The following is a 20,968-nucleotide window of genomic DNA, read 5'->3' on the forward strand; positions in this document are numbered from 1 at the left end:
AGAAAAGAAGAAGAAGAGAGATTGGAGAGCAAGCTGCATCCAGCTAAAGGGTGAAAAAGGAAAAAATTACATAGTAGATGTAGGAATTGTGAACAAAGGGACACAACAAGAAGACTTCCAAAACTTCAACCTAAGCTAAACCTCCACCTAAGAAAGGGGGTAGGACAAAAAAGTTAAATCAAGGAGTATGTATTTAATTTTTGTGTATTTTCAATCAATTTTTTAAACTTGAATTTGACAACAACATGTATCTATCTTCATGATATAGGGTACTAGCCAAGAGAGGCCACAACAATCCAATACAGGAGCTCCTCATGAAAGTGATCAAGTGAGTAAATATTGTCATCTATCTAATAGGCCTCTATCTTAATGACATCTCACATGTATTTAATTTTTGTGTATTTTCAACCAATTGTTATTCAAAACTTAAATTTGACAACAATAGGTCTCTATCTTCATTGTATAGGGTACTAGCCATGAGAAGCCACAACAATCCAACATAGGAGCTCCTCATGAAAGTGGTGAGGTGAATAAATAGTCGTGTACCTAATATGCCTCTATCTTGATGATACATTATATTTTTCTTCTTGTTTTAATTGCAGATTGCCTTCATGACAACCACCAATCTCTCACAAGCGTTTTCACCCACACAAGACTACACACCATGTCACTCACCAACTCTAGTAGAAGGAACACCAAATGAGCATTTGAACAGAGTCAGAAGTAGGGTTAATGTCTGCATTTCTGTGGCAAAAGTGAGGGAGGCAGCACAACAAATGCAACAAGGGGGGGGGGGGGCAGAAAAGCCTGCATGAAAACCTTGATTTCTTTTCTTTTTTTTTTCCTTTTTTTGGAAAATTTTGGTTATCTCAATGATCTTGGAAACTTACGATAGCATGTGTAAAGTTTAAGTAATATTTTGTAAAGTGTAGGTTGTATCTGTGATATACATGAACTTAAAAGGTGGAATATGTATTCATTATTAACATTTAAGGTGGTATCTATATAAATAGTTAAATGTTTAGGTTGCTTGTATAGATTCTGTAGTTTGTTTATGATTTTCTTCACAATGATGTATATAACCCTATTGCCTATGGCAGGTTTGTGATATGAGCTATATTTTCCATAAATAATGATTCATGTGTCTTTATGATTGGTATATATTTCAAAATTTTGGTGGTAATTGTGACTTTCTTAACAATAATAAGTGGTTCATATCAAAATTGCCTTAAGTTAAGGTGGTATCTGTATCAATTCAAATATTTAAGGTTGGTATCAATAGCAAATATAAAAGTAAATGTGGTATTTGTTGAAACATTAAGTTTATGTGCATGTTTACTTTTCCTCTATCTACGAGTAAATTTATGATCATCTGCAAGTGTATGTATTCATCTTCTACTAACTATGAGTTTATGTGCTCATATCTCCCATCAGTTGCATACTCTGTATATGTTTCTCTCTAGATAATGGCATAAACACATGATATGGTGACATAAAACATCAAGCACAACAATGAATTCAGTTTAATTTCCCTTTCTTTTTTTCTTTTTTTCTTTTTTTTTCAAAGTTGTATTTTCATGACAATACATAGAATACACTCTACAGTTTATCACCAATCGCAAACATAAGCAACACAATTACAATAATTATAATGGATGTAAAAAAGCAGTTTGAATTTCTCCTACTAATCTCTTGCATCTCCTTCTTGATTGAAAGCTTTTCAATTTTCAGTTGATTATTTTCATTTGGAAGCTCCTTTAGATCCTCTTCTATCCTCTTGCTCATCTCTAGAAGCTCTTCCTTTATTTTCTTCTTCTTAGCAATTAGTCTATTCATCATTTCCCTTAACCTCCCAACAATTTCACCATCCCTTGGCCTCCCAACAATTTCACCATCATATCACATAAAAAATTATATTTTTTATCACAAATTGAAGGACTTGGAAAATGACGAGTGAAAAATCATCTCCCTAGGTTAGCTTCAATCTTTGAAGTTAGTATTGAAGCCATCAATTTACATTTATACAAGACGTCTATGGATCTTCCATGAGAATATGAAGGAGAACCTGTTGAATATTCAGTAGTCATCGATAATTGAAACAAAAACGCTAGAAACACTAGGGAAAAGTAAGCAAGAATGAAGACGGGGTTTAGGGAAGAAGGGGAGGAGGAGAGAGGGTTTAGGGAACAAACATCTAGAGTAATGATTTAGGGCACGTTTGAATGTCGGATATGAGATGGGGTTTAGGGAAGAAGAAGAAAAGAGCACATGAGATTCATGTGCCTTCTTTTACCTGGGTTTGGTGGGGTGAGCTAATAGGCCTTCTTTTACCTGGGTTTGGTGGGGTGAGCTAATAGGCCTTGAGCTAATAGGGTATCACATGTAAAACATGTGAGGAAGTTGGATGGTATAATAGTCGGGACATGCACATAGTCTTTTTGCTAAAAACAGAAAAAGGTGTGACATTAAAAAGCATGTTAGCAAGTAAAGGTGACATTCATAAAAAAGAAAACAAAAGTATTCATCAATTTTGGTAAAAGTTAATATGGTTTTGATGTTAAAACCCTATTTAAATGCAGAAAACATTTTTTACATTCCTTTAGCAGTCTTCATATTTACATTCAACAAACTACGTACTTGCTACCATAATGTACAGTATCACCGTATACATGCTCATAGAGTACAAACCAAATTAACAAAAATCTAAGATAAGAAGCAAATCTCTAACAGCAACCATTTATCTGGCGACAGTTCTCATGTACATGCCCTTGAATCTTCTTTTAACAGCTGTATTTCAAGTTGTGAACCATTGTATTTTTATTTTTATTTTTATTTTTTCCTCTTTCTCTATTTCTGTACATTGCGTCTATAAGAAGGAGAATATACATGTGATTATCATATCAATACATACAAGTTACTCGCTGGTATCATGCAATCGTTGGGAAAACTAAGTTGTAAAGCAATTCATTCAAAGAAGCAAATCTCTAATTGCGACCAGTTCCCTGGTGATGCTTCTCATGTCCATTCGAGCTCTTGGATCTTCTTCTGAGCATGACAGACCAACCTTAAGCACTGAAACCAAGCAGTGATACTCCATCGAAGAGCTTTTAGCCTCGTTTTTGCTCGCTTGTGATAAAATGTATGGGTCTAAGACTTCCGATAATCGATCAGGAAAAGCCATTTCTACGAACTTGTGAAGTCCTACACCATCTTTGAAGATCGCATCAGTAGGTCGCTTTCCAGTAAATATCTCTAGCAGAAGGACCCCGTAACTGAAGACATCACCACAAGTAGATATCTGAGTTCCCATTCCGTATTCTGTAATTCATTATTCATATATCAAATGAGTATAAAGTAATTCAATTTGAAGTAATTAGATACAAACTCTCATATCTACACGCAGGAAAATTTTGCTACTATGCTATAGACAGAGAAGAAGAATTTTCAGGCTTTCCATGAATAGTTTTGTTAATTATTCTAAACTTATATTTTCTTATTATATTAGAGTTTGCAAGTTATCTTGGAATCTCGTATGCAAAAACAATCCGTGTCATAAGGGAAGATTTTGAGGAAAAAAACTATGCTGGATTTTAGAGTTTTGATTCCAAGTCATGTGTTTTGGCTGAATTAAGCTACCAGCGGAGGTCAGTCCCTCAGGAAAGTAATTGACCGAAAGAGCTAACATCAACAATGAATCCATTGTTCCAAAATTTTGGATTAGGCTCTCCTCTTTCTCCAAAATCTTTCGGTACTGCCTCAATCCGTGTTCACTTTGATCTATTGTCTGAGCTAGCCACTCTTTCAAAAAGTGGGCCTTATCACTTATGGATTTAATAATTTTAGACGCTACATCTCCAAATCATTTTAAGTAATTTCCCCTAATGCTATCCTTGATTGAAATTATCTTAAGCTTCAGCTTTTTATGACTGCTCATTTTTCGTCCTTTGATTTCTTATTGTGACTCATCCATTTCAACATTTCATCTTGATTATACTCTTTTTTGGAAATCTTGCTTCTTGTTCACTACAAAGATTGCTAGCACATAGTCGCATCGTTAAACTTAATACTATTCAAATCCACAGGTATTTTGTGGATATAGACATATAATACTACAGAAACACTTTGCAAGTTAGCTAGCTGCTACTGTGTTTGATTTGATAATCTATAGCCTCTTTAACTCAACATCATGAGGGATCCCAAGTATTAAAAATAAAATACTGACTGATGCTTAGTACAGTGGGAGCAATGCAGAATTTGAAAACATATATAACGTGGTTTCATGTTCCAGCATATCAATTTCCATTCCTGATGTCTATATCTCCATCAAGCTGACGACGACTAAGACTAAACCAAGAATATTCTCAAAAAATTTCCACAAAGTAAGAACATATAAAATAGATGAAAACAACATTTGAAGAACACTCACCTGGTGCTATGTACCCAATCGTTCCTCTTACTCCGGCAGAGAGAGTTTGATATTCATCAGACTCAGCAGCTTTATCACTGAGAAACCTTGCTAAGCCAAAATCACTCACATGGGCACACATATCCTCGTCCAATAGAACATTGCTAGGTTTAAGATCACAATGTACGATAGGCTTATGAGCATGATGATGAAGATACTCCAAAGCAAAAGCCACATCAATAGCAATATTCAACCTCTCAAGAAGGCTCAAGTTCCTTTGTTCAAGTACCTCAGGATGTAACCAATCTTCTAGACTCCCATTCGACATAAACTCAAGAATGAGAGATTTGAAATCATTACCTTGAGAATCCACTGTCGAGCAAGTAGTCAAGATCCTTACCAGATTACGATGTCTGATGTTACCTAAGGCCTGGCATTCAGCAATGAAACTCTTTGATGCTCCTCTCTCCTTAAGGTTCAATACTTTCACTGCCACGATACCCTCGTTGAGAATTCCCTTGTACACAGAACCAAAGCTTCCAGCACCGATTAAATTGGAAGAAGAGAATTGATTAGTAGCTCTGGCTAATTCTGCATAGGTAATTTTCATAAATTGCGAATCTTTTAAGGAATTTGAGGAGTATTTCAGTCTTGAAACCTTCTTCCGGTGAAGAATAACAAAGACAATCAGTAACACGATCAAGAATAGAACTAGACCGAAAACTGAGATGATAATTATAAGAGTTTTCGACAAGCTATGTTTACTCGAAGATTGAGTAGAACATCTAGGCAAATGCAGTTGGGGGACACCCCCACAAAGCTTGTTATTGCCGATAACTGAAACTTCACTTGCGTTCAGAAATATGCCCTCTTTTGGAACCTCACCCTCAAAATTATTCAAGGAAAGATTAAGATACACTAGAGAAGATCTCCCTAGAAATCCAGGAATGGATCCTGACAAGTTATTGCTTGAAAGGTCTAGCTCTCTGAGGCCTTCCAATCTGCTCATGGATTGAGAAATGGTTCCGTCAAACAAGTTGTTTTGCATGTAAAGGAATTCCAAACTCTCACAATCACCAAGACTGCTAGGAATTTCACCTGACAGACGATTATTCGAAACATCAAATGCAGATAGATGAGTCATCTTACTCACTTCAAAGGGCAAAGTACCAGATAAGAAATTATGTGATATATTCAGTAACTCAGATAAAGATACAATGCTAAAAAGCTCTTTCGGGATGAAACCATTCAGTTTATTTTCAGAAAGATCCAATGCAATCAAACTCCTGCAATTGCCAAAAGTAACTGGAATACTTCCTTCAATTCCACTAGCTCTCAGGTCTAACTGGTCGAGTTGGGTGAGATTACCAAAAGAAGACGGAATTTGCCCGCTGAAACTATTACCTGATAACCTCAATGCATACAACTTTCGAAGGCTACCAAGTTCAGAAGGAATGACACCTGTCAACTTGTTCCCATGAAGAAGAAGCGCGCTTAAATTGGCAAGGTTTCCAATTCCGTCAGGAATACTTCCAGCAATCTGATTCTCTCCTATTGATAATATGTCCATATGCGATGAAAGATTCGCAATAGAGCTCGGAAGTATGCCACCGAGCCTATTGTTGCTAAGTCCTAATGTCCCCAAACGTGTGCAATTGGTTAGAGAAGTAAGAAAGTCCCAGCCATTAGCCTGACTAGCCTCAAGCCAATTAGCATTTAGATTCATCCAATACAGATTCCTCAGATTTCCTAGATTCGAAGGAATCGGACCCGTAAAGCTGTTCTCTTTAAAATCAAGCTCTACCAGTTTGGATGCGTTAGGGAGCGAAATCGGAATAGGCCCGTTAAAACGGTTATCGAAAAGAAGGACCATCTGAAGATTTGGAAGAGCATCGAACATGCCCCGCGGAAGAGTGCCAACCAAATTGTTATTTCCTGCCACAAAGTACTGAAGTGACGAGAGATTGTAAATGGAGGAAGGGATTTCACCTGATAAATTGTTCATCGACACCTGAAAGATTTTGAGCTTCTTGAGTTTCCCAAGACTGTCAGGAATCCTTCCCTCCACGCCAGCATTATAGAGGAGCATGTCAGTTAGGGAAGAGATGTTGCCAAAAGACGCCGGTATTGGCCCAGAGAGACTATTTTCACCGAGATTAACTGACAAGAGATTTGAAAGCGAACCGAGCCCTTCCGGGATCATGCCAACCAACATATTAGTGTATAAAACGACTCTTCGGAGATGCGAGCAGTTACTTAAGCTAGCAGGAACTTCGCCGCCAAGGGAATTGAAGCTCAGATTGAGATACTGGAGCTGGAGCAGGCGACCGAGCTCCTGTGGTATGAGCCCTTGGAAATTGTTGGCAGAGAGGTCAAGATTTGTGAGGAATGTGAGATTGGATATGGCGGGTGGTATTGAGCCGGTGAGATTTAGAGAGTTGAGATCTAATCCGCTTACTCTTTGCGGGTGATCGGTATCGTTGCAGATGACGCCTTGCCACTGGCAGAAATTGGGATTGGTGCTGTTCCAGGATGCTAAGGCTCCGAGGGGATCATCAGATATGAGAGATTTGAAGGACACAAGAGCAAGGTAATCACTTGTGTTGCCTGCTGATGAAGTTGTGGACAGAGAAAGAAGGATGGTGGTGTTAATAATAAGAAATGGGAACCATAGATATCTTTTTGGGAGACTGGATTTAAAGTCCATCGGCGGCAAGAATGAGAGAAGATCAAGCTTAGGCCCTTGTATCCGCAAGAGATATATATAAGTTATACGTAAAGAAGGGCAAATTTCACATAAACCCCCTACATTTGGTGCATTATGAGACAACACCCTGAGTTTTAAAAATGCCACTAACCCCCTTTCAACGTTATTTTCTTGAAGTTTCAATTGTAATACTCTAACCCTTGAGAGGGTGATGTGATTAGTATTTGATAGATTTGATTGGAATACTCATGCCACCAAGATGCATCTTCTTTTCGGGAACCCAACTCTTAGAAACTCCAAAGTTAAGTTTCCTAGAGAAATTCTAGGATGGTGTCGTGCGCCTATGCGGAAGCCTTGCACGAACTCACAACGAACCTGTGATCACGAGTAGAAGAAATGTTGAACTCTTACACAAATCAAACCAATAACGCCAAATCAATCCAAACACAGAGATATACGTGGTTCGACAACTTGCCTACGTCCACAGGGAGAGGATGGGGAGATTTCACTAAATCAATGAGAGTACAAAGGGTTACAATCACACAAATTCTCTCAAACTAACCCTCAACCAAAGATCTCACCTTGCTCACAATATCTCCCTCTCACAATGCTCAAAAGATTCCTCAATCTCTAATGTAAAACCCTCACAAATCGTTTCCCTTTTTATACCAAAATAAAACCCCAATCAGAGTGCAAACAGGAAACCTGAATATGCAAAATACCTGTCGTAAGTCGACTTAACAGAGTGCGTAAGTCGACTTGGCAGAGAAAAAACAGCAACTGGAGAACACTTTATAAGTCGACTTATCAGGTTTTATAAGTCGACTTGGCAGAGCGAAAATTCACAATTCCAGCACAGATCGTAAGTCGACTCGTGCACACTGGCAAGTCGACTTACCATAAGTCGACTTATGCCAGAAAATCTGGTTTTTCTGATTCTTCCACAGATGGGTAATCCCTGGGAAGTTTTCCAGGGAGCGTGAGTGAGGACAAAACGTCCTGAAAAAACATGTGGTGATTTGTGAGGCCAGTCCATCAGATCTAATACCGTACCGATTCCGGGATTCCGGGATTCCGGGGCAGGGCGTTACATCAATAAACCCCGTTACACCGTTAGGGGGTATGCTGCAAAACCTGTAAACACGACATGCCAAAAAATTAGGAGGGTTATGTGACATTAACTTCGTGGCGTTATATCATAATGGACCAAAAGATGGGGTTTTATGTAGAATTTCACTTTGAGCTGGACATACTCCACGACGAAAAACAAATAAGAGAAGACGAAAAGCCTTAATTTTGCGCATCCACGTCACACGCCCAAAACCTAACCTCACACTTTTGGCACCTATCTTGCCTTATTTCAATTGAATACGGAGCTTCAGGTCAAATCTTGGGTGGTCAAATCTTGGGTGCCAAGTTTTCAAATTCTAAAACTGGCATTTAAAGCACTGATCAAACAATAACATCACCAGTCAGCTGAAATTTGAAAACTGTGTGGCACTCACCAATCAGCGATAAAAGGGTCTGCTTTGATGAGATAATGGGGCTTTGAAAACTTGATGTTGATGTCAGTTATCAAATAGGGAATTTGTGTGATGATTTGTGGAATGATTAGAGTCCTCTAACTCCTTATGATGAGTGGTTCTGGAGCTCGTTGTTCTTCCCTGCACATGAATAAACTCGTAAGATGGCGGAGTTGGGTTTTCCGGGTGTTCTTCCAACGATCAAGTCAGTAATTAATCTTGAGTGGAAAAAATAGAGTTAGTTCTCCATTACATAAAAAAATCAGAGGAAATTACCTGATGCAGTGCCGCTCCTTTTATAGTGGGTTTGAGGGGTAAGAAGGTAACCTGGGGCGAGTCCAGCTAGGAAGCCGGGTCGATAAACATGTGTTATGTGTCGATTGTTGAATGAGGTGAGTCACCTGGTCATTTATTGTGAGAATGGCAGCAGGTGCTTAGTGCTAACTGGGTCCGATGAGTCATAAAGACTATGGGGGCTAGAGTAATGATGATGTTGTCGGGGCAGTTAATGCGAGAGTACTCGATTGGTGAAGGGTTCGAGATAATTGTTATCTTTCGACTCCTGAGGTACAGGTAGAGATGTCCAAATGGGCCGACCCGGGCCTGAGCGGGCCGGGCTCCGGGCTGGCCCGATTTTTTTAAATTTTTTATTTCTTTAAATTTTTAATAATACATAACTAAAAATTAAACAAAATTTTAATTAAAAATCATATTATTATTTACTAATCATTTGAAATTACATAAATTATAAATACAAAAAATTATGAAAATTATAAAAATTAAAATGATAAAAATAACTTCTTTACTAATAATTAGTAAATCGTTTATAATCATAAATTTATTTTAGGGTTCGAGAAATTGAAAAACCGCTCGTTTCTTAACTAGATATCCATTCGACCCTTTAAAATCATATTTATGAACTAGGCATGTGCTAAATCGAACATGTCTGGAGTCCAATGAGTTGCACAAATTTGAGGTTAAGTGTATGATTATGTTTAAGAAGTGTATCACGACCTAAAACATGTGTTATATATTGAGTAAACATCTGAATAAATGTTTATACATATTCAAAAAGTGTCTAGAGAGTGTCCAACACGGACACAGATAAGGGAAGTGCTAGACACGGATACGGCATCCTAGACGAAGTGTCTGGGTAGTCTAGCCTATGGTCTTTATAATTTATGTGAATATTGCTTACTTAGTTATAACTTGTGTTTTTGTTTGATACTATTCTATTTTGTTGCTTATTATGAAAGATTGAAAGTAAAATATTGGCTTACTTTATAATCAAAATTTTGAGATCTACCTTACAACTTGCATTTGAGATGTACAGTCCCATATGTACCAAGTCGAAGGCCTGGCAAACACAGCAATTGACAGGTAAATCAAACCGTAGAAGAATGATCTTCCTCATTAGACTGAAACATTAACCCCAAGAAAAGGTACAGTTGATTTGGAGATCATCTTTAAACAAGATATAACTCTTCAACTGAAGCAATAAATAAATCTAATTATCGTAAAGATCATACATACACCAGCACATATCAACTGTTAATTCATCAAATTTTTTTCCCGAACAATGTCAAGTGGTTGGCATCGTGATTCTTCTAACATATCCCTACGGAAATCCCACAGTTAAAATATTCTATTAGCAGTAATGTAAACCGTACCACTCATAAATTAGAATGAGGAGAAGAAAATTAGTGGGGGAAATATGTGAAAGAACCATTAAGCCCTGAAGATAATCCAGAAATGATAAAAGAGCTAAGAACCATCAACAAAAATATACATGATGGATAAAGTAAGTACCTCCATGACAAGAATTTTTGTTTTTAAAGTGTCACTATTGTATGGATCAACAATGACATCTGACTCAGCGTCTCCCATAAAAGCAAGTTCAGGCGATGTCACAGTGTAAGTAATCTGCAAGTGAACATTTATATGGCCCTTTCAGCATCTTCCTCAATGATATGAACATTCAACTTAGATGAAGATCGATATACAGTTCTCTAGCAAACATTAGAACCTATAATATTTTTCCCATACATCCATTGTTGATGCATTCTAACAAACGCAAACGTATACAACCAGATTTTTGCTCTATCTATTATAGCAAGCATCCCCAGGTTATCTGCACTTAGAAGACCCTTTGCATATCAACACCTACAACCAAGCTTCCTAATACTTTTAACAGAATATGCTGCAAATAACTGCTCAACTGAAAACATATTTATATCATGACTCAAGTACTGCGTTTCAGACTTGTGCCTAAACTAAATCCTCGGTGTACTTTCGAAAATAGAAATTAGAAAGAGATTATTAAAGTATTTAAAGAGGATTTGATAAGCACCTGACCAGTCAACATATATAGATTTCTTCTAGCAAGAGCTGAAAGAAAACAATATCCCCAAAAATTATAATATAAAGAAATGGATTGACAAACATCATCTTAAGCTGCTGTACAACACAAAGAAACAACAAGTGCTAACTAATAGCGGTAAACCCGAAACTTAATTACGCTAACATACAACTAGAATTTATGATTCTCAAATGGCGACATTTTAAACTGATATGTTATTTTCATAAAGAACTAACAGGTATTGTGAATCCAAAGTTGTGATAAGGGTTGAGAGTTATAATTTTATATGGTAATGTAGATTGAGCATCCTTCAAATATGTGGTAAGTGTGACCTAAACTTGGGCTATTCTGATGACATACTACACGTGTTGCCTTGATAACTGTTGTGTGCGGAAGTCACCAATCGTTGTGCTTCGAGGAACCAAACCAAACGCCGAGAGAGAAAGCCAAACAATCCAAAATAACGGCACAAACACAAACAACTAATTTTACGTGGTTCGGCAAGTTGCCTACGTCCACGGGGCAAGAAGGGGATGGGTTTTCACTAATAGAGAAGGAGAGTACAAACTGAGATTACAAATCATTCAAAACAAACCAACTAATCTCATCAACAAAGCTCTCAATCTCTCAAACAATAACCCTAACCAATAGCTCCAGAAAGATCTCTTTTTTCTGTGCTCAAAACAAACCCTTGACTGCTCCAAAAAAAACCCTAAAATATGGTTGTTATTTATATCAAACAGCAATCACAAACAGAACAGGAAACCGCAATCAGGCCCAAACCCGACTGACGGTCGACCGCCGAAATCATCGCGATCGACCGGACAGAACGGCAAAAACCAAAAACTGCATTACAGGGTCCGCGATCGACCGCACTTGACGCCACGGTCGACTAGCCAGAAAACCGAAAAAAAACTCTGTAGTCGTGCACGTTTGCGGTCGACCACGCCAAAGCTCACGGTCGACCGGAAAGCACCCAAATGTCTGTCTGCATCAAATTTTCTGATTTTCTCCAATGTTTTCGTTGTTTCTACAATTCTCCATCTCGGCGAAGTTTTCCCAAAACTGAGCTGACACCAACCAAACCAAATGTCCCACTTGTTGCCTCCAGTACGAAGTGAAACAAAATCACAACAACGGACTCAATCCGCATCAAGTCGGGAACCAAATGAGAATGTGAACAAACTCCAAATGTCGGTATCAACTCACCAAACCGGCTGTATCATAAATAACTTGCCTACGTATCATCTTGCCCAAGAAATCAAGCCTTCATGTAGTTCACCCACAATGGCCTCTAAAGACCCTCAATCCAATAGAAGAGTTCTCAACTCTTCACCAATAAATCTGCGGCTGATAGCTCTCTCAATGGTCCCAAAGTGAAATAAACCAAACGCCTCCACTTGAGGTGAACCAACAGTCATATCCAAATCCAAACTATATCCACCAGCTACACTCGAATCAACCAACTCATCATCTGCATCCAAATCAACATGATCCCCAAACTGTGTCACCTCAGCTGGAATCCCAAACGATACAGTATGATCTAGAGTATGTGGAATAATCTCCACCCAACGTGGAATAGCATCACCCTCCATCCGCTGTGATATCTCAACGATCTGATCAACACTCTCCACCTGTCAAGAGTCAAATGTGACATACCTGCTCAGAACAAAATCAAAGCCCATCAACTGATAACCAAACGAGCCTTTGAATCCCAAATGTACACTCGGATCAAATCTCACATCCTCAATGTAACCATATGCTGCGCAACCAAACATCCGAAACATCCCAAAATCTAAAGCAGCTCCACCAGATCCAAAATCTCTAAACGCAGTAGTCGACAACCTATGACTAAGATGACCCAAATATGTCGAAGTCCGAACACCAAAACTAATGCTCGACATCAAACGTCGATCCTCCTCCAGTAAGGAATAACCCATCAAAACTGTCATCTCATCTCGTCGCCCCAATGTTTCCTCTCCAATGAATTATCTCAAACTGTCATGAGCTCAGCACAAACGCAGAAAAGAACCTTTACCAAAAACAGAACAACATGTTACCTTTCTGCTAATACACTTTCTCCATCTGTTGTTGACTACTAGGACTTCATACCAACGGGACTTGTTTGCAACCCACAAATGCCTAGAACAGTCTTCAACATAGGAAACCAAATACCGATTACCTCCCAATGATGCCTCCTTGGAAGGCCCCCGAATGCCTAAATGAACACCACCTAGAAGACCTTCGCTCGGTGAATACAAGTGTCAAACTCCACCTCGGTCTTCTTGCTCATACCAATGTGCTCACAGGACTTCAATCTGTAGGTCAAGACACTCCTCAACAATCCATGCACGGCATCAACAATCAAATATCTCAGCCTCAAAATTCCTTCTTTCTTAGTCATCTTTCTCAAAGCACCAACAAACCAATGCGGAACAAACAAAAAATAGATCCAAACTGAAACAAAGAGATTTTTACCTCCAACTGAAACCCTAACAAGGGCCTCCAAAAGATCTCACCCCATACGACGGTAGACAAGATCCACAATAGTAAAAATCTCACATTTATCACCAACTGAAGCCCTAGACGAACTTTCAAAGTGATCTACTCCTCTAACTAGCCCAAGCGTAGCCCAAGCGTAGCCCAAGCTCTGATACCACTTGTTGTGCTCTAATACCACTTGTTGTGCGCGGAAGCCACCAATCATTGTGCTTCGAGGAACCAAACCAAACGCCGAGAGAGAAAGCCAAACAATCCAAAATAACAGCATAAATACAAACAACCAATTTTACGTGGTTCGGCAAGTTGCCTACGTTCACGAGGTAAGAAGGGGATAGGTTTTCACTAATAGAGAATGAGAGTACAAACTGAGAGTACAAATCACTCAAAACAAACCAACTAATCTCACCAACAAAGCTCTCAATCTCTCAAACAATAACCCTAACCAATAGCTCCAGAAAGATCTTTTTTCTGTGCTCAAAACAAACCCTTGACTGCTCCAAAAAAACCCTAAAATATGGTTGCTATTTATATCAAACAGCAATCCCAAACAGAACAGAAAACCGCAATCAGGCCTAAACCCGACTAGCAGTTGACCACCAAAATCGTCGCGGTCGACCGGACAGAACGGCAGAAACCAAAAAAATACATTACAGAGTCCACGGTCGACCGCACTTGACGCCGCGGTCGACCGGCTAGAAAACCGAAAAACACCATGTAGTAATGCACGTTTGCGGTCGACCACGCCAAAGCTCGCGGTCGACCAGAAAGCACCCAAATGTCTGTCTGTATCAAATTTTCTGATCTTCTCCAATGTTTTCGTCGTTTCTACAATAACATACTAACGGCTCGTCTGGTATCGGGTAAAAGAAAAAGTGGTTAAAATTAAACAAGGCTGTTATTACCCTGGAAAAGTTAGCTGGGCAAAAAGTTTTTCTATTTCCTAAGTTTGGCTTAACCTGTCAAAAGGATAAGTATAACTAAGTATTTTCATGGGTTGAGGGTTTAATTTTTGGGTTAACTGCGAATAGGCCCCCTGTAAGTTCTATCTGACTCTTTTTAAAAATAGCAATTGGGATCTAACCTTACCCAGTAAAACTATAATGGATCTATCCGTCTTCTCAAAACTTTTTTAACTATTTTAAGTGTTAAAAAAAATTACCGAGGGGGTCTACTCGCAATTAAATCTAAATTTTATACTCGGTCAAAATGACCATGAGAATCATGAGATGAAGGGAAAATCCCAGGACATAGCTAGCTGAGGCCATATACCAATGTCAAAACATTACAATTAAACATGAAATTTTACAATAAAAAATTCAAGCGCGTAGAAACAGAGGGGGGAGAATACTTACAGCCAAAAGAGAATTTAGGAACAGGAGGCGGAGGACGTGGAAGTACTTGGACGAGCGATGGCCCTCCACTTGGATTTTTTCATTTTAGTCCAGTACTTCCGTTTTGCTGCTCGTTCTTCCTCCTTCCCAGTGGAACTTTTATTAACAACAATAAGCCGCACCAAAGTTTTTAACCAATTTTTTTAGGTCGGCTGTATAAAGCTTACTCTTTCATTCGGTCCTATTTTGGATCCAACCCCTCCGTATTCTAATTAGCACTCAAGATACCTCATATGGCATGTTCGGGAGTTCATAGAGAAGGAAAGGAAGGGGGAAAATTCCTCTTCCTTTCCTTTCCCCTCCATTACACTCCAAATTGGGGTGTAAGATTTTGGCTCAATTTTTTCCTTCATTTCCCTCCTCTACCCTTCTAAATGAAACTCTCAATCAAGATTAAAATGAAATTTCTCTTCTCTTCCCCCTCTCTACCCTCCATCCAAACAGACTGGTAGTCTTTCATGGTTAGCAGTGGGCTGAGCAAACTGTGGTTTGCACCGAACAAACCGATCGAACTGGCCGATTTAAGGCAGTTCAGCTCGCTTTTTGAAACAAACAGGTTCGGTTGGATTTAGTGACTTTAAATTGGTGCCTACCGAAACCGACCACTCTCACTTTTTTTAACTCGGTGAAAGTAATGTAGTCTACGCGAGCCCACCAACATACTGGTTCCAACTCATAACAAAACTCTCTCTTTTTATTATTTACAAGTATTTTTTCCGTGCTCGCATGAGAATTAGTCTTACATGGAGAATAAGTAATATGAAGTGGGTAGCGGGAACGGATCCCACATCATTAGCTTTCCAAATAGTAGAAGTCTAATTTTTATTATATACGATGTTTGGTCTTTGGAGGTTTCTTCTTTAGTCATATGCATGTGCTTCTAAATTGTATTGAACATATTTGCTTTGAACTGCTGCTGCTTCTTTTCTATTTTTATACATACAATTGTGAATAGAAACCCTAATCTTATTAATGAAATAACATGGGCTTATATAGGCCCCCTACAAATACATCTTACAAATAACCCCTTAACTATTCTAATATGTCAACACTCCTTCTCAAGATGGGTGAAAGATATCCACTAAGCCCATCTTGTCACATCCTCTAACCATATCTACTGAGGTAAGTCCCTTAGTCAGACAATCTGTTGCATGGTCTTTAGTTGAAACATGACTTAACTCCAGTAATCCACTATCTAACTTCTCTTTGATGAAGAACCTATCGATCTCGATGTGTTTGGTTCTATCATGCTGCACTGGGTTATTAGCGATACTGATGGCTGACTTGTTATCAAACCACAGCTTCATCTTTGCTCCTTGATCCAGTTTCAGCTCCACCAACATACTCTTCAACCACAACAATTCCGTGACTCCCAAGACCATAGCTCTATACTCTGCTTCAGTTGTTGACCTCGCCACCACTGACTGCTTCTTGCTCTTCCACGAGACCAAGTTACCTCCTATAAAGATACAGTATCCTGAGGTGGACCTCATGTCATCAGCATAGCTAGCCCAATCTGAGTAACAATATCCCTCAATGCTCATATGTTCATTCTTCCTGAATATCAGTACTTTTCCGGGGGCACTCTTCAAATACCTAAGAATCTGGTACACTGCGTCCATATGACCCTTCCTCGGATCATGCATGTAGTGACTTACCACGCTCACTACGAAAGAGATATCGGGACGTGTGTGACTCAAATAGATCAACCGCCCACCAGTCTCTGGTATCTATCACGATCAACTGGCTCTCCAGCCTCAGCACTCAGTTTGAACTTCTGATCGATCGGTGTAGTTACAGGTTTACACCCTAACATTCCTGTTTCTTTGAGAAGATCCAGTACATACTTTCTTTGGGAGAGAACAATCCCCTCAGCTCCTCGAGCTATCTCTATCCTAAGAAAATATCGAAGCAAGCCAAGATCTTTCACCTCGAATTCCTTACCCAGTCTCACTTTGAGTTGGGCAATCTCCTTCTCATCATCTCCTGTAATAATCATATCATCCACATATACCGCCAGCATAGTAATGTGGCCTCCACTTTGTCGAAAGAACACAGTATGGTCAGCGTTGATCTGCTGGTGCCCCATACCAATCATAGCCCTCCTGAATCTGTCAAACCAAGCACGAGGAGACTGCTTCAGCCCATAGAGAGACTTCTTCAATCTGCAGACATTACCCACTGTCTGATCTGTATCGAATCCTGGTGATATCTCCATGTATACCTCCTCCGCTAGATCTCCATGAAGAAATGCATTATTCACATCTAGTTGGTGTAACTTTCATCCACCATTTACTGCCAGAGAGATTAAGGTCCGAACAGTGCTCATCTTTGCCACCGGTGCAAAAGTCTCATCATAATCGATGCCATATGTCTGACTATACCCTTTTGCCACTAGATGAGCCTTGTAGCGCTCAACTTGTCCATCTGGATTTTGCTTCACAGTGAAGACTCACTTGCATCCAACTGCTCTCTTCCCTTCTGGTAGTTTTACTAGCTCCCAAGTGCGGTTATTCTCAAGAGCCCCTAGCTCCTCATGCATAGTCGCTTTCCACTTTAGGTCCTTCTTAGCAACCTGCCAATTGTTAGGTACAGTAACAGAGTCCAATGATGCAATGAATACCCCATGTGCAGGGTGGATATTAGAATATGATACAAACTGAGTAAGATCTCAACCATATCTATCGGGAGGATTTCCCACATTACTACGAGTAGTCCTCCGTACTGATATTGGTGTGGGAGGAGTAGGGACAGGAATGTTATCACCTTGGAATGAAACAGATGATGGTGTAGGTGTTTCAGGAGTCGGGGCAGGCATTGGCAAGAGACTTGGCAGCACTAGTGGCACTGTAGGTACTGTTCCTGCCATTTGCTTCCCCTTCCTACTATAGGTTAGTAGCTCCCCCTGAACCGTGGGCCTAACACCTCTTGTCTCATTTTCCTTTTCTTCTTCATTCTCCTGCTCCTCCTCAACCAATTCTCCCTCCCAAGGAATCGATACAGACATTCTCCTGCTCCTCCTCAACCAATTCTCCCTCCCAAGGAATCGATACAGAAATCGATTTCTCCACATTATTCACCGTTCTCTCACCATTCTCCTCCTCTCACATCATACTTCTAGTATTGGGCGAGTTACCAACGGATGAATTTACCTATCGAGTGTAATATGGCTCGAGTTCTCGAAAGTGCACATCCATGCTCACAAACAACCTTTTCTCCATCGGGCTCCAGCAAACATATCCCTTCTGAGTAGCAGAATATCCCATAAAGATGCACTTCATAGCTCTAGGGGTAAGTTTCCCGACAGATGGCCTGTTGTCCTTCACAAAGCACACACAGCCAAACACTTTAAGTGGAAGAATCCAATCATTATCTCCCTTCAACGTCTCATACGGAGACTTCCAATCCAGCACTCTCGAGGGCATTCTGTTGATCAGCGCTGCTGCGGTCAATACTGCTTGCCCCCACAATGTTTCTGGGACATTCATAGAGATCATCATGCTTCTAGCAACCTCTAAAAGATGTCTGTTCTTCCTTTCCGCTACCCCATTCTGAGCTGGTGTGTATGGACAGGTTGTCTGGTTATGTATTCCCTGAGCTGACAAATATTCTTCAAACGCTCTGTTGGTATACTCTGTCCCATTATCCGACCTCAATACCTTCATCACTGCTCCGTATTAAGTCTGAACATTCCTATGAAAGTTTTGGAAGCACCCAAACATTTCACTCTTATTCTTCATCATGTATAACCAAGTCACATGAGAGAAACAATCAATAAATGTAACGAAATACTTGTATACATTCATAGAACTTGTGGAACAAGGCCCCCAAACATCTGAATGTACCAAGTCAAATGCATGAGAACTTCTATAACCAGAACTAACATAAGAGCTTCTAGTAAGCTTTCCAAACTCACATGTATCACACACAAGTTTCTGTTTATTTGCTTTCTCAAATAAAGAAGGATACAATCTACCTAAAACACTAAAAGATGAGTGTCCCAAACACTGGTGATGAAGCATTAACTCACTCTCAGCACTCATTTTAGATCCTACTCATGCTTCCTCTACGACTGACACCAATGCTGAATCCAACCCTTCACGATCCAGATACCACAGTCTACTACGCTATGTGCCAGTCCCAAGTCTCCGCCCTGTCCCCTTCTCCTGGAAAATCACCTTGGGAATATCAAAAGAAACAATGCATTTTAGTTGGAAGATGATAGAACTAATGGACAAAAGATTGACTGGAAAGGAAGGAGCATGCAAAACATTAGACAAAGTTACAGAGCCAGTACAATCGACTGTACCCTTACCAACCACCGGCTGAAACGTATCATCAGATGTTTGAATACTATCAGGCGATGCTAAATGAGTATATGATGAGAACTCACTAGCATTACATGTCACATGGCGAGACGCACCGGAGTCGACTATCCATGCTGATGATCTGTCGGGAGACATTGAAGCAAGAGCATGTATGTCATCAGTACCTTTGGTCGGATGAGCATAGGTAGCAGTGTTGCCTCTGCCGAAGAACGAAGTGGATGTCTCCTCAATCCCATCCCCTGCTACTTGCTGCTCCCTCCTGAGTATCGCCAGGAGAGCACGATCCTCCTCAGTAAAGACCACCTCAGCTTCTTCTTCCTCTGCTACCGTCAGATTCGCCCGGTTCTCTGCTCCTCTTCCACCTCTTCGACCCCCACGGCCATGACCACGACCTCTGAACTATCCACGTCCACCCGAATCTCCTTCCTTGGGTGGCTTGGTGCAAGCATGCCTTAGATGACCCACCGCACCGCAGTTGTAGCACTGTCGAGTCTCTCCCCTAGATCCAGTGTTGCTAGAGGCTGCCAGTGCTGACTTCACCACAGGAAGTCCACTTGTCCCCGCTTGTAGCCGAATGCGAGTCTCCTCCTGGATCATAGCAGAGACAGCCTTCTCAAGCGTTGGAATCTTCGGCTAAGCTAGCAGCAGAGCGATTCTCTGAGCGAACTCTGATGTCAATCCTTTGAGAAACACCATAGTCCTCTCCTGTAGAAAGGCCTCCTGTTCTTTACATCTCGGGTCCTTGCAGCTTGCCCGAGGTAAGAAGTGATCATAATCTAGCCACAACCGCTCCAGCTCTGTGGCATACTCATGTACAGTCCTATCTCCCTGGACTGTGGTATCGATCTCACCCTTAATCTGGAACACCCTCAGGTTATTCCCCACTCCATCATAGGTCCTCCTCAACTTTTCCCAGACGTCCTTCACCTTCTCAATGTCATCCACTGTGGCGGCGATTGACTGGACCAACGAGTTGAGGAGCCAGATGTATACCAACATATGAGTGGCCTTCCACTCATCTTTTCCCTCCGAGTCCTCATCCGGCTCTGTCACCTCTCCTGTCAGATAACCCTCTAGGTTCCTCCCGGCAAGGGTGTATCTCACCCGCTATGACCAGCTCAGGTAAGTACCCGGTCCATCAAGCTTCAGATCTATGGTAGGAAGTTCTAACTTCTTGGATGGTTTTGTCGCGTTCTCACCAGCCGACAACTTTATCAGCTTCAACAAAGTTGACAGCTCCGTGGGGTTCAACTTCTTGATAATCTCCTCCATTGATCAAGCTTCAGACCCAACACCTGGTCACCTTCTCTTCTGACCCTTGTTGTGTGCAGTAAAAATTTCGGCAGCACCTCTGCTGCACAACAAGAGCAAGATCTCAGACAAACTATCGTTTCTCAGAGGAAACAAGAATAAAAAACAGTGATATATCTCATCGCCGTGAGATATATACTCTTCTTGTCATCAGTTCGAGGACCATTGATCAAACTTCAGACCTAACACCTGGTCACCTTCTCTTCTGACCCTTGTTGTGTGCAGTGAAAATTTAGGCAGCACCTCTGCTGCACAACAAGAGCAAGATCTCAGACAAACTCTCGTTTCTCAGAGGAAACAAGAATAAAAAACAATGATATATCTCATCGCCGTTAGATATATACTCTTCCTGTCATCAGTTCGAGGACTGAGTCGAGGGAATCCATATCAAACTCGAGGTTCGACACGGTGTAGCAAGGGTTCTGTCAGGGGTGGTGGGAGT

General features: G+C 40.4%; 1 protein-coding gene and 1 long non-coding RNA gene across 3 annotated transcripts; both read right to left on the bottom strand.

Moving 5' to 3' along the window:
- Positions 2,693-7,124, bottom strand: LOC109827955 (probable LRR receptor-like serine/threonine-protein kinase At3g47570). Of its 2 annotated transcripts, none has more exons than XM_020394983.1 (2): positions 4,427-7,124; positions 2,693-3,318 (listed from the first exon to the last, which is right to left on the bottom strand). In XM_020394983.1, exons 1-2 carry the CDS (start codon positions 7,110-7,112, stop codon positions 2,969-2,971), a joined length of 3,036 nt encoding a protein of 1,011 aa, XP_020250572.1. In that variant the 5' UTR covers positions 7,113-7,124; the 3' UTR covers positions 2,693-2,968. The 2 variants fall into 2 exon arrangements, with proteins under 2 accessions (XP_020250572.1, XP_020250578.1); XM_020394989.1 differs by having other exon boundaries at positions 3,103-3,272.
- On the bottom strand, positions 10,080-15,070 carry LOC109827971. The gene is made up of 3 exons (XR_002243547.1): positions 14,849-15,070; positions 10,445-10,558; positions 10,080-10,253 (listed from the first exon to the last, which is right to left on the bottom strand). It is a non-coding gene; the product is annotated as an uncharacterized LOC109827971 (long non-coding RNA).

Source organism: Asparagus officinalis, chromosome 1, assembly GCF_001876935.1.
Source record: "Asparagus officinalis chromosome 1, Aspof.V1, whole genome shotgun sequence".
NCBI classification, from domain to species: Eukaryota; Viridiplantae; Streptophyta; class Magnoliopsida; order Asparagales; family Asparagaceae; genus Asparagus; species Asparagus officinalis.

Bases quoted from the DNA above. Each gene is read 5' to 3' on its own strand.
- LOC109827955 (XM_020394983.1), bottom strand. From the start codon at position 7,112: ATGGACTTTAAATCCAGTCTCCCAAAAAGATATCTATGGTTCCCATTT. The intron at 3,319-4,426 runs GTGAGTGTTCTT...AATGAATTACAG, and splicing joins GATTGGGTACATAGCACCAG to AATACGGAATGGGAACTCAG.